Source organism: Clytia hemisphaerica, unplaced genomic scaffold (genome assembly GCF_902728285.1).
Source record: "Clytia hemisphaerica strain Z4C2 unplaced genomic scaffold, Clytia hemisphaerica genome assembly, whole genome shotgun sequence".
Classification (NCBI taxonomy): domain Eukaryota; kingdom Metazoa; phylum Cnidaria; class Hydrozoa; order Leptothecata; family Clytiidae; genus Clytia; species Clytia hemisphaerica.
In genome coordinates, this window is record NW_027104389.1 from 504,736 (window position 1) to 531,418 (window position 26,683).

The following is a 26,683-nucleotide window of genomic DNA, read 5'->3' on the forward strand; positions in this document are numbered from 1 at the left end:
CACTAAAAACTTTCGGGCAGGCTGGAGACTCGTCTGAAATTTTGTACACTTTGAAGCTTGGATGAATCCCTGGGGGTGTTTTCATTGTTACAATATTTTGACTTTTAGGGGCGTTGTCACCAGTATTAACCCAAAACCGAGGCTAAAACTCTGGGGTAACCTGGAGACTTCATTAATTTTCATTTAAATTTGGTATACTTGTTCCTTTGGTGAATATTTGTTTTTTTTAATTTATAAAAAATTGTGAAACTTAAAAATTTTTACAACAAGCGCTGTGAATCCGATTTAATCGGGAAAACGAAATTGGCGAAATATTATTTTTGCATAAATTAATCCACTTAAAGCCTACGTTTCACAACTGACTTGTAACTTTAAACTGGAGAGAGTCACTTCTTATCGGCTTCTTATCAGTATACCTATGTTAAAAGTTCTTGATAGGGTAGAAAAAATTCTTCATTGTATTCTGCTTCATCTATTTTTCAAATCTTTGAGAAATTTATCAAAGCTTACAGTACATCGATCTGCTCAAAATGATCTTTTCAACAAGATATTACTTATATATATTTTTTTCCCTCGAGAGGAATATTTGGAAAGCTTGGAACAAGCTTTCGCTAGTTCAAGAAAGATTTCAGTCAATACATCGAAATAAATCGAAATGACTAAATATGTTCTATATAAAATATAACATACAAAATTTCATACAAAACAACAATCAGTCAACCGATATAAAATATAATACGTATGATACAAAACATTTAAATTGCAAAAACAAAAAAATCTTTCGCATTTTAAATAAAGCCAACCTCGTTCCCTGCGTATTATCAGCTTTTTTATGCTTACTGATAGCGCTAGATAATACCCTGGCATTGTCTGGTTTTACAAACGCGTAAGATCAAAAATAAAACGTCAGATTTCATTTGTTCTTGTTTTTTGAAGACTTCGGTGTAATTTTGTAACGTCAGAGTTTTTATGACGTATTGCTTTGAGTAGTTCCCCCTCTGAGTGAGAGGGGGAACTCGCATCAGCCAACACCAAGGTATTCTTTGTCGTCTATCAGTAACGTAAAGAAAGCCTGGGATACACATAAACGGGAACGAGGTTGAAGTAAAGCTACAAGATTCCATTGATGTGTACACAAAGTCGTAAAGATAAAAAGAGAGCACTGTGATTTTATAATATTTTTGAAATGTTATATATATACAAAAATAGCCAATACACTGGGTACTGTGTTAAAACTGTATAAACTTTAAAATCTGCATAAATAACAATAAAACTATCAAAATTAGTTTTATTTTTATTTCAATTTCCAAAGACAACTTAACAACCATAACGTTATTTGTCGTGTCGTGGCAGCTCGGGTGGTGAGACTAAACTTGACTTCACCCCTGTGTCACAGACCCAGAGGGATCCAAAATGTTGTCCCGTTAGAGAAAATACCCTACAAATTGACAATCTTTTTCGTGTTCTCTCCGATCTTTTCTTAGAAAAGTAACACTGCAGCCTGTCAACTCTTACGCACACGAAAATTTTACACCCTATCTCCTCTTACACGCAGAGAACAATAGAAGTGCCGTCATTCAAACAATATACGTTTCTAAACCCCCTCTTGCCCTTACATGCGTACGTGATATGGATTGCCCCTACATTAGCGTACCACTTTAGAAACTTTAAAAAAAGAACGATCTAAATTTTGGTTGGCCGGGATCACGAAACTGCCTGCATGGTCTACATAAAGTTCAACGTGTCTGTAGGAATAGAAAACTCTCATGAATGCAAATGTGTGCAAAGAGTTGACAATCAATAAAGTGAAAGATAACTGTCGGTACTTGACGTGTACGATTTCACTCTGCTGAAGATGAATGGTTTGTAGCCTTGCCACTCGATTGTGTTTTCCGATGTTGTATCGTGCAAACTGGGAAGAAAAATGGAGAAAGCAATGTTATATACGGTGCCCTAATACACTACTTTAGGCGTACAAACTTTCGCGAGCAGAAACTTTCGCAAGGACGAAAAATCGCGAAATTCACGACATTTACTTTCGCGAATTTTACGGAAAATATTTTTCGCGAGCATAAACTTTCGCGAATCAAGACGTAAAATTGAGAATTTTCACATGAAAAAATGGCTTAGAGGGACAAATACTTCTTGGATTGGCTTGAAACATTTGTCCTTTGACTCATTAGTCTTTTAGCAGGCTAAAAAGTGCCATAAAAGTTACATTTTATTCAGTTTTAAGTTTTACAGATTTTCTATTTTGCCAAGAATTTTTCGCGAGCATAAACTTTTGCGAATGGCCCTTCCTAGAATTTTTAATTTCGCGAAAAGGGCCAAAATTCGCGAAAATCGCGAAAGTTTCTGCTCGCGAAAGTTTGTACGTCTAAAGTAGTCAGTTATGGATAGCCCAGTAGTCTAGGACTTTCAGACAGCTTCTTGATTGTTATCTCGGGGTCTGCAATGTAGTTACTTTCGTACTGTATTGAGATTAAAACTTACTACGCATGACGCAGTGTTAGAGACGGGTCAAAAAAATGACAATCCGTACATTTTCGGTACAATGATACAATTTCAAAATCATTTTCATTATTTTTTTTCATCTTCATTTTCGAGAATTTTTAAAGATTTCAAAATAAATTACCTTGAAATTTACTCAAAATTATCTTTCCAACCAAGTATTTTAATTTAAATATTTTTTCTCCCCCGAGACCAATGTATGAAAATGCCTGGCCCATCATTTTTTAAATAAAAAGTGTTATGAACGATTCAAATGCTATGATAGTAAAAATGTCTTACTTGTTTTTGGTTTTGCAAATGAAGTCCACCCATTGTAACTTGTTGTTCTTGCTTTTCTTCGTGTTTTGTAGTTCGAGTTGCTGTCAAGCGAAAAGGAGAAGAAAAATTAACAAATTAAAGGTTTTGTTTTTACATAAGTGTTCCCGTTTCATATCAGACACATATTTCATATCAGACACATATTTCATATTTTTCTTTTCCTCTTTCTGACCAATCTTCCTCCACATCCGTGTCAATCCAATGCGAAAAAGAACAAAAACTTTAATACCTTTGAAAAAATGATTTTCTCACGAAAATCGAGAGTAGGCCTAGATTACGTCATATCTTTCTTTGTTTTGAGCGCAAAACTCCTACAACTACAAAACGGTCCTGATAAAGGTCTAATGTGTGACTAAGAGCAGGTTGTCATACCCAAAACCCATTTTACTTTTCACAAAGGGGGGGTTGTACTTTTACGGTGTGACGGGATTGGCCCTTTTTTAGTACGGTATTACGGGATTTGACGAAAAAAGAGACGGGAAAACGGTATTTTAAAATCAGACGGTGACGGTATTTAGGTACATTTTTGCCCTGTACAAGCCGGTGTGACGGTGTTATTATTTTTCCAATTTTCGGGATTCCAGGATTCAGCAAAGATTTTGACGGGAAAACGGTATTTCGAACCCCTACAACCCCCCCCCCCACAAACGCTATCATTAGAAAAGCTCACGTATCCTTTTACTGTATGTGACCATGGAATTATTATAGACACTGGAAAAACAATGAGCTGATTTTTGCCAATTTCTCATGTACAAGCCTTGTCCGCAGTAATGATATTATTGTTCACCCTCCTTCCACCATTAAATGATTTTCCGTATCATTTTAATTGCATTTCTCATCAAAATACACTTATCCAATTCCCAAATGAGACTTTAAGTTCTCCTCCGAGATTCAAACTCGTCTAGTTAATTACTAATTATACGTCGTTCTGACGTTTTGAATTTTGAGAAAGATGGAAAAATATGTTATGTATAAGAAATTGAACATTGACACCAGAAACTTTTAAACTTCAACCTCAAAAAATCCACCGTGCCACCACGTGCCACCAAAAGATTTTCATACCACAGTGAAGCTATGAGACTCACATCTAATATATGTCAATCTCAGCTCTTCTCGGAGAAATATTGGAAAGATATTCCCAATTCAAAATTTCGTGTCATTATAAGCATTTTGTTTGATTTTACTCATCTGATGATTTTTTTCTCACACCAGATTTCATAAATGTATCCGTTTGGTATTCTAGCATTTATTTTCAAACCTTTGGCCAGCAAAAGTACGAAAAGAAAAAGTTAGAAAACTTTTTAGAAATTAGAGTATTAATCATTTTTCAAAATCAGAGCCCTTCGAGCCGCCATGACAGTTGTCCTTTGCGGACAAAGCTAGAACATCAATTGTTTTCTGAAACAAAAGAAAGACAATACTTCTCTCTCCACCGTTTCATTTGATGTTTATCCAGAGTCTCTATAATAAATCCATGATGTGACAAATCTTAGATCCAGAAAGTAATTACTAAAATAGTTTTCGTCCTTGCCTCCCAAGCAGAAGGTTTGAATCCAATTGCCACTGCGGTTTATTTTGCACGAGCCTGACTATGTGAAGTTTGACCTACAAAGGTTTTTCATGTCACGTTACGCAACTTCCGCCATTATGGAAGAAAACGTTCGATTTGCCCGAGAGATCGCCTATACAAATTCGAACGTTTGGTTCCATAATTGCAGAAAATTACAGAAATTAAACAAACATGAAAAGGAAGAGGGATATAGTTCACAGCCGTACTCACCATAAAAAAATTATGTTCGCACGTATTTTTCACCACGAAGTTTTGGTTTTTCCTTTTCTTATGTTGAATCTCCCATTTGTTAGGTTTGGTTGAATATGAATAAAAAATGTTGACCGTTTTCTCGCCGGTCATTCGGTAATAACCGACATAGATGTGCGGATCGCGGTAAGGTGGCGATTTGAGAGATTGGATGGTTGGTTTTAGTTCGTCAGCTGATGTTAGAATAATGCAGCGACCTGAAGGTGGAGGGTGTACAAATTCAAACATGAGATTCTCAGCAATTCAAAAGGCAATACTTTTTCCGGTTAGCCGCTTCGTATAAAAAGTCACCAAAATTTCGAGTAAACAAACCATCTCATTGGCTCGAAATTTTGGTGACTTTTTATACGAAACGGCCAACCGGAAAAAGGTGTATTATGAATTTGATGATGGTATTGAAATACGGAGGTCATGACTGTCATGACCGACAGAGGAAAATCCCTTAACAATGACAAGCCGTACGCTCTATTCAATTAAATATTTGATACTACCATATGAATATACCCAAGAGAACAAGTGAAATCTTTTATGCTGACCTTAGTCTCGCATGGAAAGTTCTTAAAGTCATAAAATACTTATACACAAAGCTGATGTATTAATTTTGTATACAAAATATATACGACCACTGATGACCAATATAATTTAGGCTTGAAACTAAATAAGCTGTAAGGAGACGATGAATATTTCCTATATCCATCCATCAAAATACTGAATATGCTTTGCAACTAAAAGAATTCAAACACGACAATACACTCTTCTCGAGATGCATAAATTTATTGTTGTCCTCGTTTTCAAACAGATTTCATTGCTATAAAATTACATATTCACAATGATAATTGTGTTGTTTACACCTCATGAGACATTTTGAATTTCAAGTACTTTTGTTTTAGAGTTAATGTTTGCCTTTTGGGAATTTAAATTGGTTTAAATGTATAATTTCATAGCAATGAAATCTGTTTGAAAACGAGGACAACAATAAATTTATGCATCTCGAGAAGAGTGTATTTGAACATACCATCAGAAAAAAACCTCAAATATTTGTAATAAACCACTAAGTGAAAAGGTTTGTAGAAAGAATCCACACTTTGTTCGCCGGCCCGTACGTACGTATTCTCGCTGATGTACACACCTAAAGTGGGAAAATATATCCATCATGAGTATTATACTTTAGGCGTACAAACTTTTGCGAGCAGAAACTTTCGCGATTTTCGCGAATTTTGGTCCTTTTCGCCAAAGTAAATGTCTTTAAAATTTCTAGGAAGAGCCATTCGCGAAAGTTTATGCTCGCGAAAAATTCTTAACAAAATAGAAAATCTGTAAAATTTCAAACTTTGAATAAAATGCAACTTTTATGACACTTTTTAGGCTGCTTAAAGACTAATAAGTCAAAGGTCAAATGTTTCAAGCCAATTCAAGAAGTATTTGTCCCCCTAAGCGATTTTTTCATGTGAATATTCTCAACTTTACGTCTTCATTCGCGAAAGTTTATGCTCGCAAAAAATACCTTTCCGTTAAATTTGCGAAAGTAAATGTCGTGAATTTCGCGATTTTTCGTCCTCGCGAAAGTTTCTGCTCGCGAAAGTTTGTACGCCTAAAGTATTCGGTATCGTGCAGAAATTAATCATAGATCTCTCCCTAAAAGTCTCGAATTGAGCATTGTGCTAACTGGCCCCTGGACTCTGGAGATTTTTTGCGACGGAGACGGTTAGCTTTTGATTTGTCTACATCCTGATTGAAGAATTTTTTTGAGCTGAATCCTGAGGAGTTGAAACCAGGAAAAAAGTATACCCTCACATCTGAGGTGTGGACTAGTGCCTATTCACCGTGCTAAGGGAAAACTTAACTCTTTTTTAAAAGAAAGGTAGACATAGGAAAACCGGGAAATGGAATACCATCAAATCTGAGGTCTGGGCTAGTGTCTATTCACCGTGCTAAAGGGAAAGCTTAATACTCTTACCCTTTTTTCAAAGGAAAGGTAGACATAGGGAAACCGGGAAATGTCTTACCATCAAATCTGAGGTGTGGTCTTTCAACAAACATCCTCTGCCAACTGTTTTGATATTTTTTTGGTGCACAACACTTCATTCCCCAAGTTCTATCCAAAGAAATCACACATTATTGATAATGATAAGCAACTAGGTGGCTAAGACTCGGCTTTTAATTTTACTTCATTAAAGTTCAAAAGTTATGTCCCCGAGTTATGTCAAAAGATCTAAAAGGTCAATTTTAGAGAATATCAAAAAAAGGCTGAAAACAAGATTATCAATTCATAAAAGAAAGTACTTCTTCAACCATAACATTAATTAAAGTACAAAGTTTTGGTGCTTATTTATTCATCTCGATTGTGACTTCCCTTTCTCTTATTGGGCATCAACAGGAGGAGGATTCTTAAATGGGCTTTTCCAGAAAAAAATAGTGCACCCCCTGTTGAGGAGGTCCATTTCCGTTCCAAGGGGGTAAGGTTTGAAATGCAGTGGAATTCCATAAGGGTAGACGAAAATCCGTCAAAAATAAGCGGAATTCCAAGGGGGTAATGATTGAAAATTTGTAAAAATTCGGAATTCCAGAGGGGTATGATCCTAAAATTGCCTGGAATTCTGAGGGGGTAGGTCACAAAAGGTTGGACCTCCTCAACAGGGGGTGCACGGTTTTTTTCTGGAAAAGCCCAATTCGAGACCTTAAATTAGCCGATTTTTTAGCTTTTTAGATGATTATAGCAATTGAAAGCCCTTGACCCAATAAGCATAAATATGGTAGCCAAAATTTCAAAAAAATGACCCAGAATGCTTAGCAACCCTAAACCTGAGCCGAAAATCTGAGTTGCTTATAAAAGAAAATGATCGTGAAAGGGGATATTTAATGCGTTCGAGGGTCTACCGAATAATATGGTACATTTAAAAAATACTGGAATAAACTTTTTAACGATTTTTGACTTTTTTCATACATACCTTAAACAGATGATTTTCCAGAGTTCCTCATCCCGCGCACAAATGTAAAACCATTTGCAAGCCTTGGAAAAAAGGGAAATTTGAATATGCATTGAATTTTAAATATCAAGTTTTCAAATTTTTAAGTCAAAAGTTCTAGACCATGTTCAGGCGTTACGATTTCTTATCGCCCGATGTTGTTTGCGTTATGGATAGGGAAGTGTTCAAACTGATTTCGGAACTTTTCGTAACGAGAAAACGGAGCAGTTCCGTTACGATGAAAATAGGGGATCCATCTGTTTTGCTTTGTAACGTCTTCTTTTTTAACGTTTCGAGTTTTGCCATTTACACAGACAATGTTCAGACGTCATGGTTTCGTGTCGCTCCGGTATGATTTTCGTTACGGATCGAGAGTGTTCATATTGGTTTCGGACCAAGAAAACGAAGCAGTTCCGCTCCGATCACATATATCTTATATAAAACACGCTTTATATAAAACAAGCGTTTTCGAAACCGTTTCGATCTGTTTTGCTTTAAGACGTCTTCTTTTTTGACGTTTGGAATTTTGACATTCACACTTGTTTCGTAATCGTTTCGATTCGGGACGATACGGAACCGTTTAACGTCTTAACATGGTCACAGAGTGTTTGGGAGCCGTTTCGTTTCAGAGCGATACAAAAACCGTAACGTCTGATCATGGTCTAAAACTTTTGACTTAAAAAATCGACAGTCGTAGACAGTCGACTTTCCATTTTGCCTTCTATCATTTAGACGAAAGTTGGCTGTCTTAAGTCAATGCCTTTGGCTGTCAACCTTTCATTCATGACGAAATTAGGTAAAAAGTCAACTGTCAGTAGGAAGTTAACGTGAAGTCTGCCTTACCCTCACTACAATACTCTTGCCCAATAATTGCAAGTGGGAAAGGTAGAAAGTTAACCATATAAACGAGAACTACAACTACAAAGCAAAATTCTGCAGTCAGCAATTCGCTTTTTTTCCGTACCTTTGAAGGAAAGAAATTTTGATAGAAAGAAAACCCGCCAAACTAAATTCCCGCTAAACTTACAGCCAATTCGATTGACACACTCGCCAATTTTGCCAAATCCACAATTTCAATGTCAAAAGATCATAGCTTCATGGCAAATTTGAACATCGCTTTGCCGCCATTATGGCATCCGTTTTGTGATGCTTTGTCAGCAGTTTTCTGTTGGCGTTTGTAGAGCGCGAAATGTTTACACGCGCGGGCGATTTTTTTAACCAATCAAATTGCCGATCGGCATTGTTTTGCTTTAGCATTGGAAGGTCTTCTATTTTTCAAAATTTTTGGCAAAAGTGGCAAAATTGGAGCGAAAAGAACACAGGTCTCGTGGGAACAGTGTTTTGTATGGAGGTAAGTTCCAAAAATGACAAGAATGCCAGATTCACCACATCTTTTTTATTTGGCATTTATGGCGCTCAAATTTTGCCACATTTGCCAAATTTTTGTCAATCGAATGCAAAATAATTGGCAATCAGGGCAAAAATGGCATGTTTTGAAGTCAATCGAATTGGCTGTTAATTCTAAAGCCATCAGCCGAATCAAATTCCTGCCCGAAATTTCTCCCTTTTAATGCATTCAGAGGGACGATTTGAGTAGTTTGACTGTTTCTTCTGCATCAGAGGTTAAAATCTGTGAGGTCTTTAAATCCCAAGATTAAATGCAGTTGCCAAAGCAAGGTTTATCGTTGGAGACAGAAATGGATTTTTCGCAGCAAATTAGAGCATATTCTTGAAATTTTGGTGAATAATGTAGAATTTAGAGACGGAAAAACATCATTATCATTTTTCTGAGTCTGAAAAAATTAACACTGGAAATGTTAACGTTGAAAAAATATTTGTACTAACTAATGAGAATTGACTGAGTGATTTCATGTCCAGTTCTTTGGAGACGACCCATCGAATGATATTCACCAGAAGTTCACTGGGTAAAGCTGAAATGTGTGTTGTCTGGTATAAAGAGAAAGAATGAATAAAAATATACTTTTTCTTACTACTGCTTGGGATAGTACAATCCCCTTTGGTCAGTCTCGAAAATATTTTTTCTCTTTAACTATAGAGCCACTGTTTTAAGACCAATATACTGAGCTATGAGATTGATGGATTCGATTCTCAGTCCATAGTTGGATTTAGACGTGACATGCGTGCGTGCAGTCAGCGTACATAGATTTTTAGCATGCCCTCAAACTAAGTTTCGATCTTGTTTTTGTGGGGTGTTTTTAATAATGTTTGATTTTCAAATTTGGTTTAGGCTGGTCTATTACTGAAACGAGTCGAATATTTATCAAAATGTCAAAATAAAAATTCTCTTCTGTGGCGGAAGAAAGAGAAAACATCGTTCCAGTAATTTTTTTTGAGCTCTGTTGAAAATCAGCTGGACGAAAATGCAACTAGGTGGTACTGGAATGGGCTTTTCCAGGAATAGTCCGTGCACCACTCTGTTGAGGATATCGGATATCCAGGGGGTTAACGATTTTTGTTCAAAAGTGGATATTCAGGGGGTTAAATATCTACAAGGGAGCGGATATCCAGGGCGTAAAGTGTCTTTTCAAGTTAAAAGTACGATATCCAGGGGTAAGCATCTTTATAAGAGAGAATATCCAGGGGGTTGAGCATATTTTTAAGAGTGGATATCCAGGGGGTTCGATACTTCGAAAAATCAATATCCTCAACACTGGGGGTAAAAAGTTTTTCTGGGAAAGCATATTTTCGGTCCACGTTTATGACCAAATTATAAAATGATCGTGTCAAAGTTGAAAACTTACTGTTTGTGGAAGATTAGGAGAGCAGAGTCCAGTGACGTGCATCAAAGCAAGTTGTTTGGTCAATTCCTCGAAATTAAAACTAAAAGAAATAAATTGCAATACCGTTGACTCTCTCTAACTCGATCTTCAAAGGACCAAGAATTTTGTTCGAATTAGAGAAAGATTCGACTAACAGAAAGTACTTTTATATTAATTTCTAGTATAAGGGACCAATACTTTAATGGGATAAACTTTCGCGGGGATTAAATTTTGTGGATTTCGCGGATTTGGGTGTCATCCACGAAAATCTGCGAAATTAAGTCCCAATGGAATTTTGGGAGGGCCTCATCCCCGAAAAATTTCTAAACAAAACTCAAAATATGTCAAACAAATACTATTTGAATGTTTACTGGCATCAAAGAAGCGCAAATAATGTGTATTTCAACAACCAACATGCATGATTTGACAGTATAAGTCACAAAATCGTGAAAATATTGCCACCCAATAGTGCCACCGCGAATTTAAGTCCCCGCGAAATTTTTGAATTTCGCGGATAGGCCCAACCGCGAAATTTAATCCTCGCGAAAGTTTATCCCATTAAAGTACTTAGTTCAAGTTATATAGAAAGATTCGAGTAGTAGAGGTTCGAATTAAAAAGAGAATTGACTGTACATTTTAATACCAAGAATTATTTAGGGATCAAGTAGTTATAAAGTTTTTCTAAAGTTATAAAGTTTCTACTAAAAGAAATTGGAAAATATCAAACAAAAAAAAGCAGGAATGGAAGAGCTTCCAGAAAATGTCGGTACATACGGGGTGGAGGATATATTGTCCGGGGGGTAGTGAAAAATCATCAAAATTTACCTTGTTCGGGGGGTAGATTTGCTCTGTCTGGGGGTAATTTGGGTTTGATGCTTGTCCGAGGGGCAAAACCCGTTGTCCGAGGGGCCAAAAGTCACTTTGTCCGGGGGGTAAATCACTGAAAATTGTTATATCCTCCACCCCCCATATTCAATTTTTTTCTGGAAAAGTCCAATAAGCCTAAATAAAAATATTGCAGTCGAATAAAAATATGAAAATACTTTTCCAAAGATTGATTTTGTTGAGTTTCCTCTTCTTCTTTTTCATCCGCTTCAATTGTCTCTGAGAAATAAAAAACAATACTTTATTTTCAAATATCCATATACAGTATATGGCCCCCAAAACGGAGACGGCCCCCAAAACGGAGGTTTTCATTAAAATGAAGATTCTGACTTGTAGATTTATCAGAATTAAACGATTTTTGTTTATTTTGAAAGAATGATGGTTATACTTAAAAATGAGCATGTTTTTGCTGGTTTGAGACAGATTCAAAATAACATATTTCCGTCTAAAGGAAATATTTTAACACCAAAATTAGACAAAAATTGCATATAACTCACTCTAGCTCCTTGGATATTGAAAATAAGTTATGAAAACGGGGTATAGGAAACTTTCTACACCTAATGCCGTTCAGAAAATGCAAATACATCTGTGACTTTAGAGGCTGGGTAAAAGATATAGTATCTTGAAGGTCAGCCAGTATTTTGGAGCCCTTGACAAAACCGAAAATTCTAAATATGAGAAAAAGAAAAAATCTTGGAATTCTATTCCTATCACCTTGAGTTAATAGTTTATAACAAAAAATTAACATTATATATAAAAATTTTCGCTGAATCAGCAAAAACGGCAAATTCTGTAATTTTTTTGAAAAATATAGGAGAAAAATATCTTTAAAGCTTAATGTTTTCAGTTTCAGTTAAGCTTTTTTTCTAAAATTTTCACAGCTTATTCCATACATGAATGGAACTATTTTCAAAAGAGATTTGTTTTCAAAAACTTGATTAAGACGTTGTTAAATCAAAATTGTCATTTTGAAAATTTCTAAATTTTCAGTTTGGACTTTGCAATATCGAAAATCTTGAAATATTTCATAAAAATCATAAATTTTACATCCATCGGGTTGTAAATTTAAGGGAAAACACAAATATGTTCATAGTTTTTTCCACTATTACCACTGGGCTTAATAATTTGATTTTAACTACACATCCGTTTTGGGGGCCCCAAACCTTCATTTTGACAACCATGGGTATACTGTAAAAATTTTATCAAATAAATTTATGCCCAAAACCCTCTAAATCATATTTCAAAACTATGGTCAAAATTTTGTATTCATAACTTAAAGATATCTCAAGAAAATTTCAAACCTCCGTTTTGGGGGCTATTAGAAAAAAGCTACCTATCTTTAAGCGATTGAAAAATATTGTTGAAATTGAAAATTTTGAAAAAGAACTTCCAGGAAATAAAGTAGAGATGTTAAAGGTTTTCATGCAGCAAAAATATTTGTAAAATCTCTTTTCCTCTAGATTTGAGAGAAATTTCAAATTTGATCGCCGTTTTGGGGGCCACATACTGTATATAGTGAAGATAACGTAATATCTGTCATTGTAGAAAGAACAAGCAACATGCTGAATGGACCTACCTTGATCAATATCAGATAAAAGTAGGTATTCTACATATTTTACTATTGGTATTGAGCAAACACAATAAGTTTTAGAACAATGCAAAAACGTCTGATTTATTTTCTTTTATCATTGTGTAACTTGGTCGTCTTTTTTTGAAAATTTTATGACAAAAAAAAATTTTCCTTAGAAAAATTACTTCAGCCACATTTTAAGGTACCTAGCACTCTATCTTTCTGACAAAAATCAGGAAAAATTAATGAAGCAATTTTGCACCAAGTCCAAAAAACCTTATTTTTAGGTAGTTTTTGGCCCAAATTTGCCCCCCAAAATTTGTTTTCAAAAATCGGGCTCCGTCACTTTTCAGGCATTGCTATTTTGTATCATTGTGCAAAAAATTAAAAAAAACTAATGAGCCAATCCCGAGAAAAGCTGCTAACAGGAAAATGGTAAAAGGGAATTTCCCCAAAAAAGCGAAAATCCGTATTTGACGACGAAAAAAATTTTTCCGAGAAAAATTACTTCAGCCACATTTTAGGGTACCTTGCACTCTATCTTTCTGCCAAAAATCAGGAAAAACTAATGAAGCAATTTTGCACCAAGTCCAAAAACCTTATTTTTAGGTAGTTTTTGGCCCAAATTTGCGAAAATCCGTATTTGACGACGAAAAAAAATTTTCCGAGAAAAATTACTTCAGCCACATTTTAGGGTACCTTGCACTCTATCTTTCTGCCAAAATCAGGAAAACTAATGAAGCAATTTTGCACAAAGTCCAAAAACCTTATTTTTAGGTAGTTTTTGGCCCAAATTTGCCCCCCAAAATTTTTTTCAAAAATCGGGCTCCGTCACTTTTCAGGCATTGCTATTTTGTATCATTGTGCAAAAAATTAAAAAAAACTAATGAGCCAATCCCGAGAAAAGCTGCTAACAGGAAAATGGTAAAAGGGAATTTCCCCAAAAAGCGAAAATCCGTATTTGACGACGAAAAAAAATTTTCCGAGAAAAATTACTTCAGCCACATTTTAGGGTACCTTGCACTCTATCTTTCTGCCAAAAATCAGGAAAAACTAATGAAGCAATTTTGCACCAAGTCCAAAAAACCTTATTTTTAGGTAGTTTTTGGCCCAAATTTGCGAAAATCCGTATTTGGCGACGAAAAAAAATTTTCCGAGAAAAATTACTTCAGCCACATTTTAGGGTACCTTGCACTCTATCTTTCTGCCAAAAATCAGGAAAAACTAATGAAGCAATTTTGCACAAAGTCCAAAAAACCTTATTTTTAGGTAGTTTTTGGCCCAAATTTGCCCCCCCAAAATTTTTTTCAAAAATCGGGCTCCGTCACTTTTCAGGCATTGCCATTTTGTATCATTGTGCAAAAAATTAAAAAAAACTAATGAGCCAATCCCGAGAAGAGCTTGTAACAGACGAACGGACAACGGTCAAATTAAAGGACCTCCCGGTAGGTCCAAAAATGTACTGACATGTAAACAACTGAAACTGATAAAAACGAAAAAAGAGAAGAATATTTTTTGCTTATTATGTATATTTACGATTTTTTTGGTATTTTGAATTTTAAATCATAGATGAAGAATATTTTTGGCTAAAAAAGGCTATTAAATTTAAAAAAACCTGTTTTTAAAGCCATAATTTAAATTTGGCCGCTGGTGGGAAAAATGTATTTGACGGGGACTTATTTGCCAAATCCGCCAAATTTTCCTTCCACCAAAATTTCTGTTTTTAGGGTATTCAATAATAATCATTTGCACTTAAAAATTGCTAAAAACCCAATACCCAGGTGCAACCAAAAAGTATACAGGTTTGATATTGTGAGCTCCAGGATTTAAACTTTTTGTTCATTCTTTTTTAATCGTATAGAGGATGCTTTAACTTGAATTTTGAGCTATCATACATTAGGTTTGAAAAAAGTAGTTCAAAAATTATTTCAAAAAAGCTGACTTTTTTTTTTAATGTCGAAATATACATTCACCTTGTTGTTTCCTTTGATAGTCTGCAACTTTGAATTCCACATCAGGAAAAAGTTTGATGGCTTCTCGATAGAATACAACAGCTAAAAATGGAAAAAAGTATTTCTGTTAGTAAAGTTACCGTACGTTGGTCTAATTTCGACACCACTCTCCTAATTTCGACACCACTCTCCTAATTTCGACACCCTTCTTTAATTTCGACACCCTTCTTTAGAAATAGGAATAATAGGAAGGTCAGAATCACGTGATTTGAGAATCTAAAATTTTCGTGTGGACTAAATTTAGTAAATCAGCCTCTTTTTCAGCCATGTTCTTTCATTTTCAATTTTGACCAAAAATCAAATGGAATGAATTTTACGAAAATGGCTGTAATCTGCAAAAATCGAGAAAATTAATCCAGACAAAACTTATTAATCCGCTTAAGGGGTTAACTAGCCTGGATATCCAAGCTCAAAATTTTAGATAAACAAAAATTACCTCAACATACAAGATTTTAAAATTATAAACTTGGTCTCCCTAGAGAATGAAAGTGCAAACTTTCCACCTTTTCATGTAACAGAAAGATGTATGTTCACTAGCAAATTATGGGTTACCCTATTTTGGTTGCAGAATTTCTCCACGCCATGTAGATCGACCATTACGGCTTTAGCGAAGTGAGCGCAAGCAAGCGGACTGCATTCTGATCTGAGAATGCAAATCGCTCTAGGGAGACCAGAACATGAAATATCAAAAACTACACTGTGAAATAGTTTACAGCCTGGATATCCAGGCTAGGTATTAACTTCTCTCTGATTTTCAAAATTGGATTCATATATAAAAGAATAGCTAGAGAATTTGTTTACCTGCATTGAAATTGCCTTCCTTTTCCAACTTTGTTGCTTTTATAAACATTTCAACAGCCTTAAGAAAAAGAGAACAAAACCTAGCTGCAATTTTGCCATCGGACCTGGTGGACAAGCTTATGGTGTATACTTTTTGTTGCTCCTTAAGAAAACGGCCTTCTTCTAAGTGAGCAAGTTAAAAAGTCACCTTGAGATACACTATAAACTTGATTTACAAAAATTTGAAAAAAGGCTTGGAGAGTTTGAAAAATGTTTATAACGATGCTTATATCTCTCAGTATACGTAAATTTTTGCCATATCTGAGCTTTAGTTAGGCTTATAAGTGCAATGTACATGTACATTACGTGAAATTTTGGGATTTACTTGGCCCACATTGAGACATAGAGATAAATCTATATTCATACCTTTTCTTCTTCAGTTGAAATTTCTTGAAGTTGTTCTTCATCTTGGATTTTGATCACATTTTCATTTTCGTTATCATAAAGTTCCTCAGCCCATTCTTGACGAAATGAAGCCAGTTCCTCTGATAAGACATTTTCTCTCTTTGAAAAACAAATAGTATTGTAAATTTATTAGGTATACCTTAATTCCCTTAATTTTCGCGCGCCTTTTATTTTTGCGCCTTTTATTTTTGCGCCTCTAATTTTCGCGCAGCTCGTAAAATAGAATATTCGCGCATCCTTTAATTTTCGCGCATCTTGCAATTTCTGGGATATTTTCTGAGTGTTTTTAACGATTTTAAGTGAGTTTTACACACTTTCAGTGTGTATTCAGTGTGGATTTTTTTTCATATTTTGATTTAAAAGCCTACTTTGTGCAAAAGAGAAATCGTGTATTTTTGTATTTTTATTTGTGTATCGTCGTTCATTAACTCAAATCAAATGACTTTGGAGGTTCGGTGAAATGGTGACCGAATTGCCGTCCCATGTTTTGTCAGTTAGTCCCAAGTTGGAGCAGTTGACGACATCACATTCTACAGCTACAAAAACTCAAAAATGTACTCTTGAATTAAGACATTCCTACATAGACTGGCTCAAAAAAGAAGACACATTATAAAAGATGTGCACATATCCAGACGGTGCCAAGGCCAAAAAAAAAGTAGTCTTGTTTCCGGAAATCAGAATATTTTTCAGAATCTTTTTGGCCCAATTGAATCGAACCAATCGAACTTAATCGAACGCGATCGAATAATTGGGATTTGATTGTCGAACGTAATCGAATCTCAATTGAATGGCAGATTCCTGGGTAATATTCGATCGTGTTTGATTGCGTTCGAGTAAAAGGTTGGATTAGTTTGATTGATAGTTGACTATGTTTGATTGGTTTGATTGATTGTCAATTACATTCTAGTAAATCTTCGATTCCGTTCAATTACGATTATGTTCGATGAGTTTGATTGCAATTAAATTAAATTGGATCACTCAGTTAGAGCTTTTTAGCGTGGGCGGCCGGGCGCTTAAACCGTACGAAAGCGAATAAAATCTAATACAATTGAATCAATTGCACATAATCGAATACAATCGAACGTAATTGAAGCAATCGAACGGCAACTCCTGGGTAATATTCGATTGCGATTCGATTGCGTTCAATAATCGACTTGCAATTATTCTATTGTGTTTAATTAGGTTCAATTGATTCAGCGTTCGATTCGTTCGACTGACATCGTCTGGACATATGCAATGTAATGGAGAAATTCAATAGTCAATAAAAGCGCAGTACCGTGAGTGGTCCTAAATCCGACAGCCCTGCCTAATTCCGACAGCCCTGCCTAATTCCGACACCCCAAATAACTGGGTGAAGGCTTCTTCATAAAGACGAATGTATGTATGTATGTAATAGTTTATTTCAAGTTGACGAACAGGTAGCAACAAAGGCTAATAAAAGTCAACGCTACTTTACAATTTGTAAGGTGATTACAAAAAGCCAACACCGTCAATATAGGTTCGGCAGTTTCTACACGGGCATGATGTAGGCCTCCATTGCTTAATCTTTTCCTTAAAAATACTAAGATCAACTATATCTCTATACTCATCCGGAATTAATTCCCAAACTTTTGGCCCTAAAAATGAAAGTGACTCTAAACCGTGAAAAACAGAGTTTATTTCTCTTGATCTGAAGTAAGGCGTTTTGCGATTTACTTTGATATTTTCATCATGTTTGAAAATTTCTTTAGTTAGATCTGATATGTTATTTTTACATTTGAAAAGTTCTATTGCTAACAACTGAAGATTTTTATTGTGGAATTTGATGGCACCGTCTTTCTCTAAAAGCTGCTCAAAAGTAGATGTATGATCAGAATACACTATCCTCAAACATCTTTCGTGGAGGTGATTTATTTTTTGATCTAGCCTGCGAACATGAAACATCCAGACAAGCGAACAATAATTGAATTGACTTCTAAAGAAGGCATTCATGAGCCTTTGTTTTTTCTTTTGATTTATGTACGGTGCTACCCTCGCAAGTGCACTGATTTTCTGGCTAGCTTTCTTATAAATCATGTTAATGCAGGGGGGGGTCAACATTTATAATACCAACCCATAGCCCAAAAACCTGACTTTCGACCTTTTGAGCTAAGTTAACACCACCACCCCAAAATTGGTATCGATACCAACTTGAAAATCATAATTTTCAGAAAAAGGGGGGACCCACCCCCTTATTTTGGTATCGATACCAGCTTGAAAATCATAATTTTCAGAAAAAGGGGGGACCCACCCCCTTAATTTGGTATCGATACCAACATGACTTTTTGAATTTGACAAAATATCATGGGACCCACCCCCTAATTTAGTACCAATACCAATCTGACAAATTTGAGTTTAAAGCTGTTTAAAGGGGACCCACCCCCTCCCACACAAACAGGGTACTAAGAGAAACTTCAAAAAAACTCATTTTTGAAATACTCTTTCTTCAACACAACACAAAAAATGTCATATGCTAAAATAGAAAATGACTGAAAACTGACAATATAATAAAAACAAACCCAATGAAGCTAGCAAAATCAATCTGAATCAATATTATCTGAATATAATTGATGTGCAAAAACTAGGAGAAGCTATTATTAGTACATAATTTTGGAACAGAATAGACTCACTCATTACCAAATGCTATCACAGAAAAAATGTTTTTGCTTCAGGCTTGATCAAAAATAAAACTTGAAAATATCGAAAAAGTCCAAAATAAACAAACTTCAAAGTCATTTATACTTATTACTCATTTACAGTCATTATACTCAAAAGCTAAAACAAATCAATTGAAACCTGTTTAGACTGATATGTACCCCAGGGTATTTTCTAGCTATAAGGGCAAAAATTAGGAAAGTTTTGCTGTCATTTTGATATGGATACCAACTTTCTGAATCATATTATTTAAAAAAAGGGGTACCCACCCCCTATTTTGGTATCAATACCAACTGAGAATAACTCTTTTTTTCTAAAAAAAGGGGGACCCACCCCCATCAATACCAACTTGACTTTTTAGACTTTTAAAGGAAAAAAAGACACCACCACCCGGCTATGGGTCTGGTATCTGGATGTTGACCCCCCCCTGGTTAATGTGTGGCTCAAAAGTCAGACAGTTGTCAAAAGTTATCCTAGGATCTTGCCTGAGTTGCTGTTAAAGATGCGTTCATTCTGTATAGTAATGAAGATTTCTTTGCTGGTATTGTTAGCTATCAACTCAGACTTGTCTGCATTTCCTTTCATTTGATTTTGGGTTATCCATTCAAAGATGATAGCAGCTCCATTCGAGAGCTCCTCACCAACCTGTTCCCAAGAGTCAGCTATCACAAAAGGTGTTGTATCGTCTGCATAATTCAGTACATTTCTATTTTCAAGAAAGTAGAACAAATCTCTCATGTAGATGTTAAATAGTAGCGGCCCTAGAATGGATCCTTGGGGAACACCTACTTTAACATTATGCCAGGTACTGTAATGGTCGCCAATTTTCGTTCTTTGCTTTCTATCTGATAGATAGGCTGCTATGAGACCTAAGGCACTCCTTGAAAATCCGTATGCTTCAAGTTTAGCAATCAGTAGTTCGTGCGAGATGCAGTCGAAAGCTTTTGATAAGTCAATGAGTAGCGCTGCAAACTTTTTCTTTTCATCTGTAGCTTTCTTCCAAATTTCAGTCATGACTAAAAGTGGAGTTTGTGTACTCATTCCTTTTCTATATCCAAATTGTCTATTGCTCAAAATGTTGTTAAAGTAGGTTGAGACTTGGGTATGTATGACTTCTTCATAAATTTTTGACAGAACTGGGAGAATACTCACCGGTCTGAAGTTGCCCTTGTCATTCTTTGAACCTTTTCTCTTATACACAGGTGTTATATCAGCAAGTTTCAATTCTTTTGGAAAAGAGTTTGACTCGAATGACGCATTTATTTCTGAGCACAAAAACTCGGAAAACATATCACAATTATCCTTTATGATTTTCACTGGAATATCTGAGCTTGGCTGTGATTTTCCTTGAACTAAGTCCTTGATAATTTTCCCTACTTCCTCTTTCGTTGTTGGTATAAAAGAAAATTTATTTAGATACTCAGTTTTCTTGATTTCAGTGACACTTGGGTGTTGTCTATATTTCTGAATACAAATTTCAGTATGATTATTTGTTTCGTCAAATGCAACATAGGGAGGCTCAGGCAAGTCTAGTTTTGATATTATTTGGCCATAATAGTCATTGAATATTTGAGCTACCTGTTTCTCGTCATTTATGATCTTTTCTTTATCCACTAAGGTATAACTCTTATTGTTTGAACCTTTATTTGAAAACAATGGTTGTACAGTTTTCCAAAACTTTTTGTTATCAGTTATGTTGGAATCTTTAAGGTTGGCAAAGTAGTCTTTCTTAGTCCTCCTCAATAGTGATAAGCAAAAATTTTTTTGTCTGTTGTATTTTGTTTTGTTTTCGTGTGTTTTATTCTTATAGTACAGGTTCTTGAGTTTGGATCTTATCATGATGGCTTTTCTCATATCTCTATTTATAAAAGGCATATTATTACCTCTAACCGTTTTATATTTAAAAGGAGCTTGTTTGTCTAGTTCTTCTATGATACATTTTATTTTTGATTCAAATTCACTGTTATCACTATTGATGATCAGATCTAGTTTCATGCGAAAAGTATCACTGTTGAATGTCTGTAAGATCGGTATCTGATTGTTTTCGGTGGCAATTTCTTAAAGTTTTCATTTAGGATTATCAGAGTCATCTTGTGAAAGTCCGATATTCCAGTGGTAATAGTGTAAGCAGTTTTCTGAAAATGATTTGGCTTATTTGTAAGCATATGGTCAATGCAAGTTGGCCTATCAGGATTTTTAAAACAGGTTGGTGAGTTAATCATAGCTTTGAGATTCAACCCCTCACAAAAATCAACCAAAGGCTGATTCTCAATTTCGCAATTCAAGTCTCCTACAACCAGAATGTTGTTATAATCGATATCTATCGCATCTATGCTAATTTGCAGCTTTTCTAGGTGCTCGTTGATGTTATTTAAATGTGGGTTATAGGAACAACATATCAGCCATTTTTGTTTATTAATTGTTACCTTAACAAACATGCCTTCATACGTATTTTCAGATCTTATTAACTTAGATGGTAATCCAATTCTTACATAAAGCAAAAGTCCACCACCTCCATCGTTTTTAGGTCTATCCAAACGATGCGGTTCCTCAAAACCTTCTATTTCAAACTGATTAGTTGTGAAATTATCGTTCAATTTGGTTTCAGAAACCAAAAGTATATCTAGATTTCCTGATACTATAGCTGATAAATTTTCAATTTTATTCCTTATTGAGTTGAGATTTAGTTGACCAATAAGTATTTTCTTACAGTTTTGCTTACGAAGATCTTTAAGTTTTTCAAGTTCAAGCTCTCTATTAAGCATTGGAGAATCTACATCATACCTGTGCATGTTGTATTTATTTTTCGGATCCGGTATGCGGGAATAGTGTCAGGACCTGCAGGCGACCAGGTAGGGTTGGGTATGGGTGTGGTTTGGGTGTGGTTTGGGTGTGGTTTCGTATCAGATTGGCTAGGATTGGGTTATTATCACTTAGGGTTAGGGTTGAAGCTCGAAACAAGCACTCTTTTGTGATTTTCTCTTAATACAGTCTGGTCTGCAGTTTGTACAATATAAATAGCCGTCAGAAGCGCTATCTTGGCATGAGTCCGTGGCGCAGTGGATAAGGCAATGGGTTTCAAAACATCGAAACTTTGCATTTAGTGGGTTCGAATCCCACCGGTGGCGATCTGTCGGTAAGTCATTCAGTAAGTTAGAAAACATAGAAAATAACCAGAAAGTCAGCAAAACTACGAACAAGAGACTGGAAAGTACGAAATAAGTCCAGATCTGTCTTTCGTCTTTGTGAAGAAGAATTCTATGTTTACAAACATTCCTTCTCCAAGTTGAACGATAAACTATTGCAAGGACTTTATAATGTCAAGATGTCAATTAATGTGATCAAAAAAGTGTGAGTTTTAAAAATAATTACCTCTATATTATTCTGAATCTGTAGCTCGTGTTTAAAACGTTAACAATTTTGTAATAAAAAATTATGTTTTGTACAAGAAGCAATTATTGTAATTTGGTTCAAATCAATGTGTATCAAATCTCTCAGTTTAGTTGACACTTTGGTATCTTTATTGCATCACAGTGAAAGGTTTGTTTTTATTTTAGTTTGTATCTTTGAAAGACCCCATCTGATTTAGGCAGGGCTGTCGGATTTAGGACCACTCACGGTATGTATATCCTGAAGAGTGGGTAGGAGTTGTATACTTGAAAAGAAAAAGAAGATATAGAAGGTATAGAAAAGGAAACTATGTTTTAATGGGCCATTCCAGAAAAAAAACATTACACCCGCCCTAATGGATGACATCAATTTTTGAAATAAATTTCGGCACGGAATTCCAGGCAAACTTTAAAGAGAAAGTATCGGAATTCCATGAATTCTACTTAATTTTGCATTAAAGTATTGGAATTCCATGATTTTTAAGCAATTTGCTACGGAAATTCCATGTCGTCCATTGGGGGGTAACGTTAACGAATAAAAACTGGAATGGCCCAATACGTACTTCCATTTTTGATGATTTGGCTTAAAATTGTTCACATGGTTGAAGTTGGACGAGTGTGCATCTTTAATCTTGTGGTCATTAAAAAAGTATCCAGCACATATAAAGGCAGAAGATCAGCATAAATGTAAAAGATTCCCAGTTCAGATCAAATAAAGCAGTCAGGATCAGCTAAAGTTTGCTAGAGTTTGGAGAAATCAAAATGGCGACAGAAATAATAAACATGATGAAATCAAAGGGCGCCGTTTTGATCAAAATAGTTCTCTCTTGCTCCGCAACAGAGTGGAATATACTTTAGTACGAAAGCCCTGAGCGGCCACATCGACAACGATTTCTCATAACAATATAAATCACTCACAGCAATATTTCAAACTTCTCACAACATTTTATCAAAATTCTCACAACAATATTACAAACTTTCACAACAATATCAATACTTTCACAACAATATCAAGATTCTCACAACAATATCAAAATTTTCAATACAATACCAAAAGTTGGAAAAAATCTAAAATGCTCTCCTGCAGTAATTTTTCTACGCATATTCATATGAAAAATCTTCCTTGAGGACAAGGTCTTTAGTTACTACAAACCTAGGCGCCTGTGTGTAGCCAAATATTTCACGTGGCGATCGAATTGCTCATACAGTTACGATGAATTTTCAGTTAGTCTGGTAGTCGTCATGGAGTGCCGTGGAGAAGTCCACGATGGCAACTGATGCATTTAATGTGGGAGGAGACTGCACCACATTTATCTTATATATGTATTCGATCGTAAGTATTTTCTGATTGATTGTTAGAAGTTGGTCCGTCCATAAGGTTATTATTATGGCTTCTCTGGAAATTGGAAACTTTTGTAGCTAAACACCAGAGGCTTAATTTTTTTCAATCGCATGGGGACAACTTACTCTGGGTGTACCAGAGGCCAAGTTTTCAGAGATATCTATTCGAGCAGCGATACTCACGGTAGGGACAACTACGTAAAATGCACACTCAGGCGCCTCCTACGTAGAGTAACTTAAGTCCCTGCCCGGACAGAACTTTTTTTCATCATCAATGAGACGTAAAAAATCACTGAGGGAGAGAGCACTTTAGATTTCCCAATTTTTCATAATGTCGCTTTAAGAATTTTGATAATGCTGTGAGAATTTTGATATTGTTGTGAAAATTTTTGATATTGTTGTGAAAATTTTTGATATTGTTGTGCAAATTTTGATATTGCTGTGAGAGTTTTGATATTGTTGTGGGAGTTTGGAATATTGTTGTAAGAGTTTGAAATATTGTTGTGAGAGTTTTAAGTATTCTTGTAAGAAATTGTTGTCGTTGTGGCCGCTCAGGGCTTCCGTACTTTAGGCCGAATTTCCAACTTTTAACTACTCCTGTCAAACTTGGTTCACTGAGACACTTTTTTGTCTTTTCTGGATTGTTCAACTTTTTTCTTCGTCCCGATTCTTCCTAGATAGAGCTTTGACCGAGCTTTGAGCTTTAGCTTTGATTAACGTAAAACCAGAGATTTGGGAAAAGAGGATAAGAATCGCCGCTGCCGCTCGCTGTTTTCTCATTGTTGATCATTGAATTCGGCGTCGTCTGAAGTCGCTAGGCTAGGGAACAACTTGGCCAAGAAGGTACTGCAAAAAAAATGGCGTTATGTGCAGTATTATAACAGTTCAAGAAAAACTGTCTGAATTTACTCCTTTGGAGGGGTTTCCTACTGATATAAACAACTGAAAAGCAAATAACGATCTTTTGGGGTTTCCACTGACAAAAAAATCTGCTGTGCATGCTTTATTTTTTGAGAAAAAGATGGCGGAAGCAGGCATGCTAAAATTGGATGTGAAATGGGACCTTTTTATTTTTAGCTAGTTTGCCTTACTGGAAAGTCTTTCAGAGTCAAAATAAAGTGGTTTGGGTTGGCAAAAGGTTTTAGGTGACTAGCCTAGCTTTGGTTTTTATTGGCACCTTCTAGATCTTTTTGGCACATCCTTCAAAGATAGCTGAAAAATTGTATTAAAAAGTGTATTTTTTGTTTGTTAAGTTGAATAAAATTAATTTTTTTTGTGTTGCAAACATAATTTTTATGGGTAGCAGTAAGGTTGATTAAATGACAACCTATAGCTTAGTTTTAAATGGCAAATCTTCAAACTTTCTTAGCATTTTGATTGAAGATTGGCAGATAGGCAAAATCGACTAAAAATGTTGTTTTTTTTTCCTAGTTTTGGATGAAAAAATAATGTTATCCTAGCAAAACTTGCTTGATGGCAATGGACAATGGATTTTAGATTTGGTAAGTATACTGAATTATCCTTGTTGCCTTTTTAGCTTCTACTGAGGAAAAAATTTCAAGTTTTTGTATGTAACAGAAAATTGCAATCAAAGTTCTAATATTTTTACTTATGTAATTTATAAAACTATGACTCTGACCAGTTTGGCTCCGACTGGTTAGTAGATTTGCTCCGACCGGTTAGTAGATTTGCTCTGACCGGTTAGTAGATTGGCTCTGACACCGGTTAGTAGATTGGCTCTGACCGGTTAATAGATTGGCTCTGACCGATTAATAGATTGGCTCTGACCAGTTAGTAGATTGGCTCTGACCGGTTAATAGATTGGCTCTGACCGGTTAATAGATTGGCTCTGACCGGTTAATAGATTGGCTCTGACCGGTTAATAGATTGGCTCTGACCGGTTAATAGATTGGCTCTGACCGATTAATAGATTGGCTCTGACCGGTTAATAGATTGGCTCTGACCGATTAATAGATTGGCTCTGACCGATTAATAGATTGGCTCTGACCGGTTTAATAGATTGTCCAGTTATATAAGGTTTATTTCACCGGTTTTTGTCAATGGTCGGTGGAATTAAGATTTGTTGTTTGTGTTCTGTAGTTGTTCATGATAGCTTGCTGCAAAAATCCTAATTCCCATTTTCATTGTTATATACTTTCAGGTTAGTTACCATCATACTGCCCAGTAACCTAGATCCATGAATTATTTTGTATATCTTCACGTGGTTGGTATACAATGAGAATTGGCTTAAAATCTGTCTGAATTTGTCAAGTACAAGGTTCAATATCTTTGCAAACACCAACAAATTCTGCTAATAAGATGGACGGGTGAAAAGCATAATTTAACTCAAAGGAAACAACAATGGAATCTGATGTCATGGTTTGTTTGCAGTTGGATTGGGGTCTTTTTATCCCTGTTTCACCAGGATTTCTTGCTTGATTACGCAAATAGTCCCAAACAAGACACCAGAATGAGGCTGGACTACAATTACAAGATATGAACCAACCATATATATATATCAAAAATGCTTTTAATAGAAATTCCAGTTTGGACACTGGACTATTTTCATGCATCACATTATATAATTATTCATCTTATGAAATACTCTTTTCTTGAGCATTGATGAGCAGTCTGGTTATATTCATACTTTTTTTCTCTAAAATTTTATTTGAAAGGGTAAATTGCTTTTTAACTTAGAACCACACCTCTTTAAAATTAGTGAGCCCCCCCCCCTAAATCCAAGAGTGACCGATTTTTCATACACTGTTTCACATTATATATGTTTATTTTCCAAGGTGCTTTTAGTGAGGAAGGACCAAGTCAAAGTTTTTTTATTGTAATTAATTTTCTTGCAATTATTTAAGTAACTTTTTGGAAGCAATAAGACAAATAAAACTGACATAACAAGAATCAAATTAGTCCAGAAATTTTTAACCAGTTTATTATTATTATTTTTGCTATGTTTTGTATTATATTGCTATTATTTTTCGCTTTGTGTGTAAACTTCAAAAAGTTCTTACAAAAAAAATTCATGATATTTTTTGATTTCTTGTCATTGATATCATGATTGCCATTGTTTTAGTCCTGTTTTTTTTCTTTCCCTTCTCCTTCCTTGTTTTAATATTCAACCAAGCTAGCTCTTTTTATGGTTGTCAAAACACTTTAGCCCGAGAA

At 35.3% G+C, this 26,683-nt stretch overlaps 1 protein-coding gene and 1 long non-coding RNA gene across 2 annotated transcripts; one reads left to right on the plus strand and one right to left on the minus strand.

The window, feature by feature from the left end:
• Positions 1–646: 646 nt before the first annotated feature.
• LOC136819524 (F-box only protein 9-like) lies at positions 647–22,948 on the minus strand. The gene is made up of 13 exons (XM_067075759.1): positions 22,732–22,948; positions 16,068–16,205; positions 15,663–15,720; positions 14,823–14,903; positions 11,438–11,498; positions 10,377–10,455; positions 9,460–9,561; positions 7,597–7,658; positions 6,655–6,743; positions 5,664–5,777; positions 4,610–4,845; positions 2,791–2,870; positions 647–1,912 (listed from the first exon to the last, which is right to left on the minus strand). Exons 1-13 carry the CDS (start codon positions 22,735–22,737, stop codon positions 1,798–1,800), a joined length of 1,221 nt encoding a protein of 406 aa, XP_066931860.1. The 5' UTR covers positions 22,738–22,948; the 3' UTR covers positions 647–1,797.
• Positions 22,949–24,516: 1,568 nt separating this feature from the next.
• LOC136819627 (uncharacterized) lies at positions 24,517–26,147 on the plus strand. Its single transcript, XR_010848459.1, has 2 exons — positions 24,517–25,011; positions 25,671–26,147. It is a non-coding gene; the product is annotated as an uncharacterized lncRNA (long non-coding RNA).
• Positions 26,148–26,683: the final 536 nt, after the last annotated feature.

Excerpts from the sequence above, each read along its gene's own strand:
- LOC136819524 (XM_067075759.1), bottom strand. Across the intron at positions 5,778-6,654 it reads ACCACACCTCAGATTTGATG|GTGTGTACATCAGCGAGAAT; the intron begins GTAAGACATTTC and ends TTCCCACTTTAG. Across the intron at positions 2,871-4,609 it reads GCGAACATAATTTTTTTATG|CAACTCGAACTACAAAACAC; the intron begins GTGAGTACGGCT and ends TTCGCTTGACAG.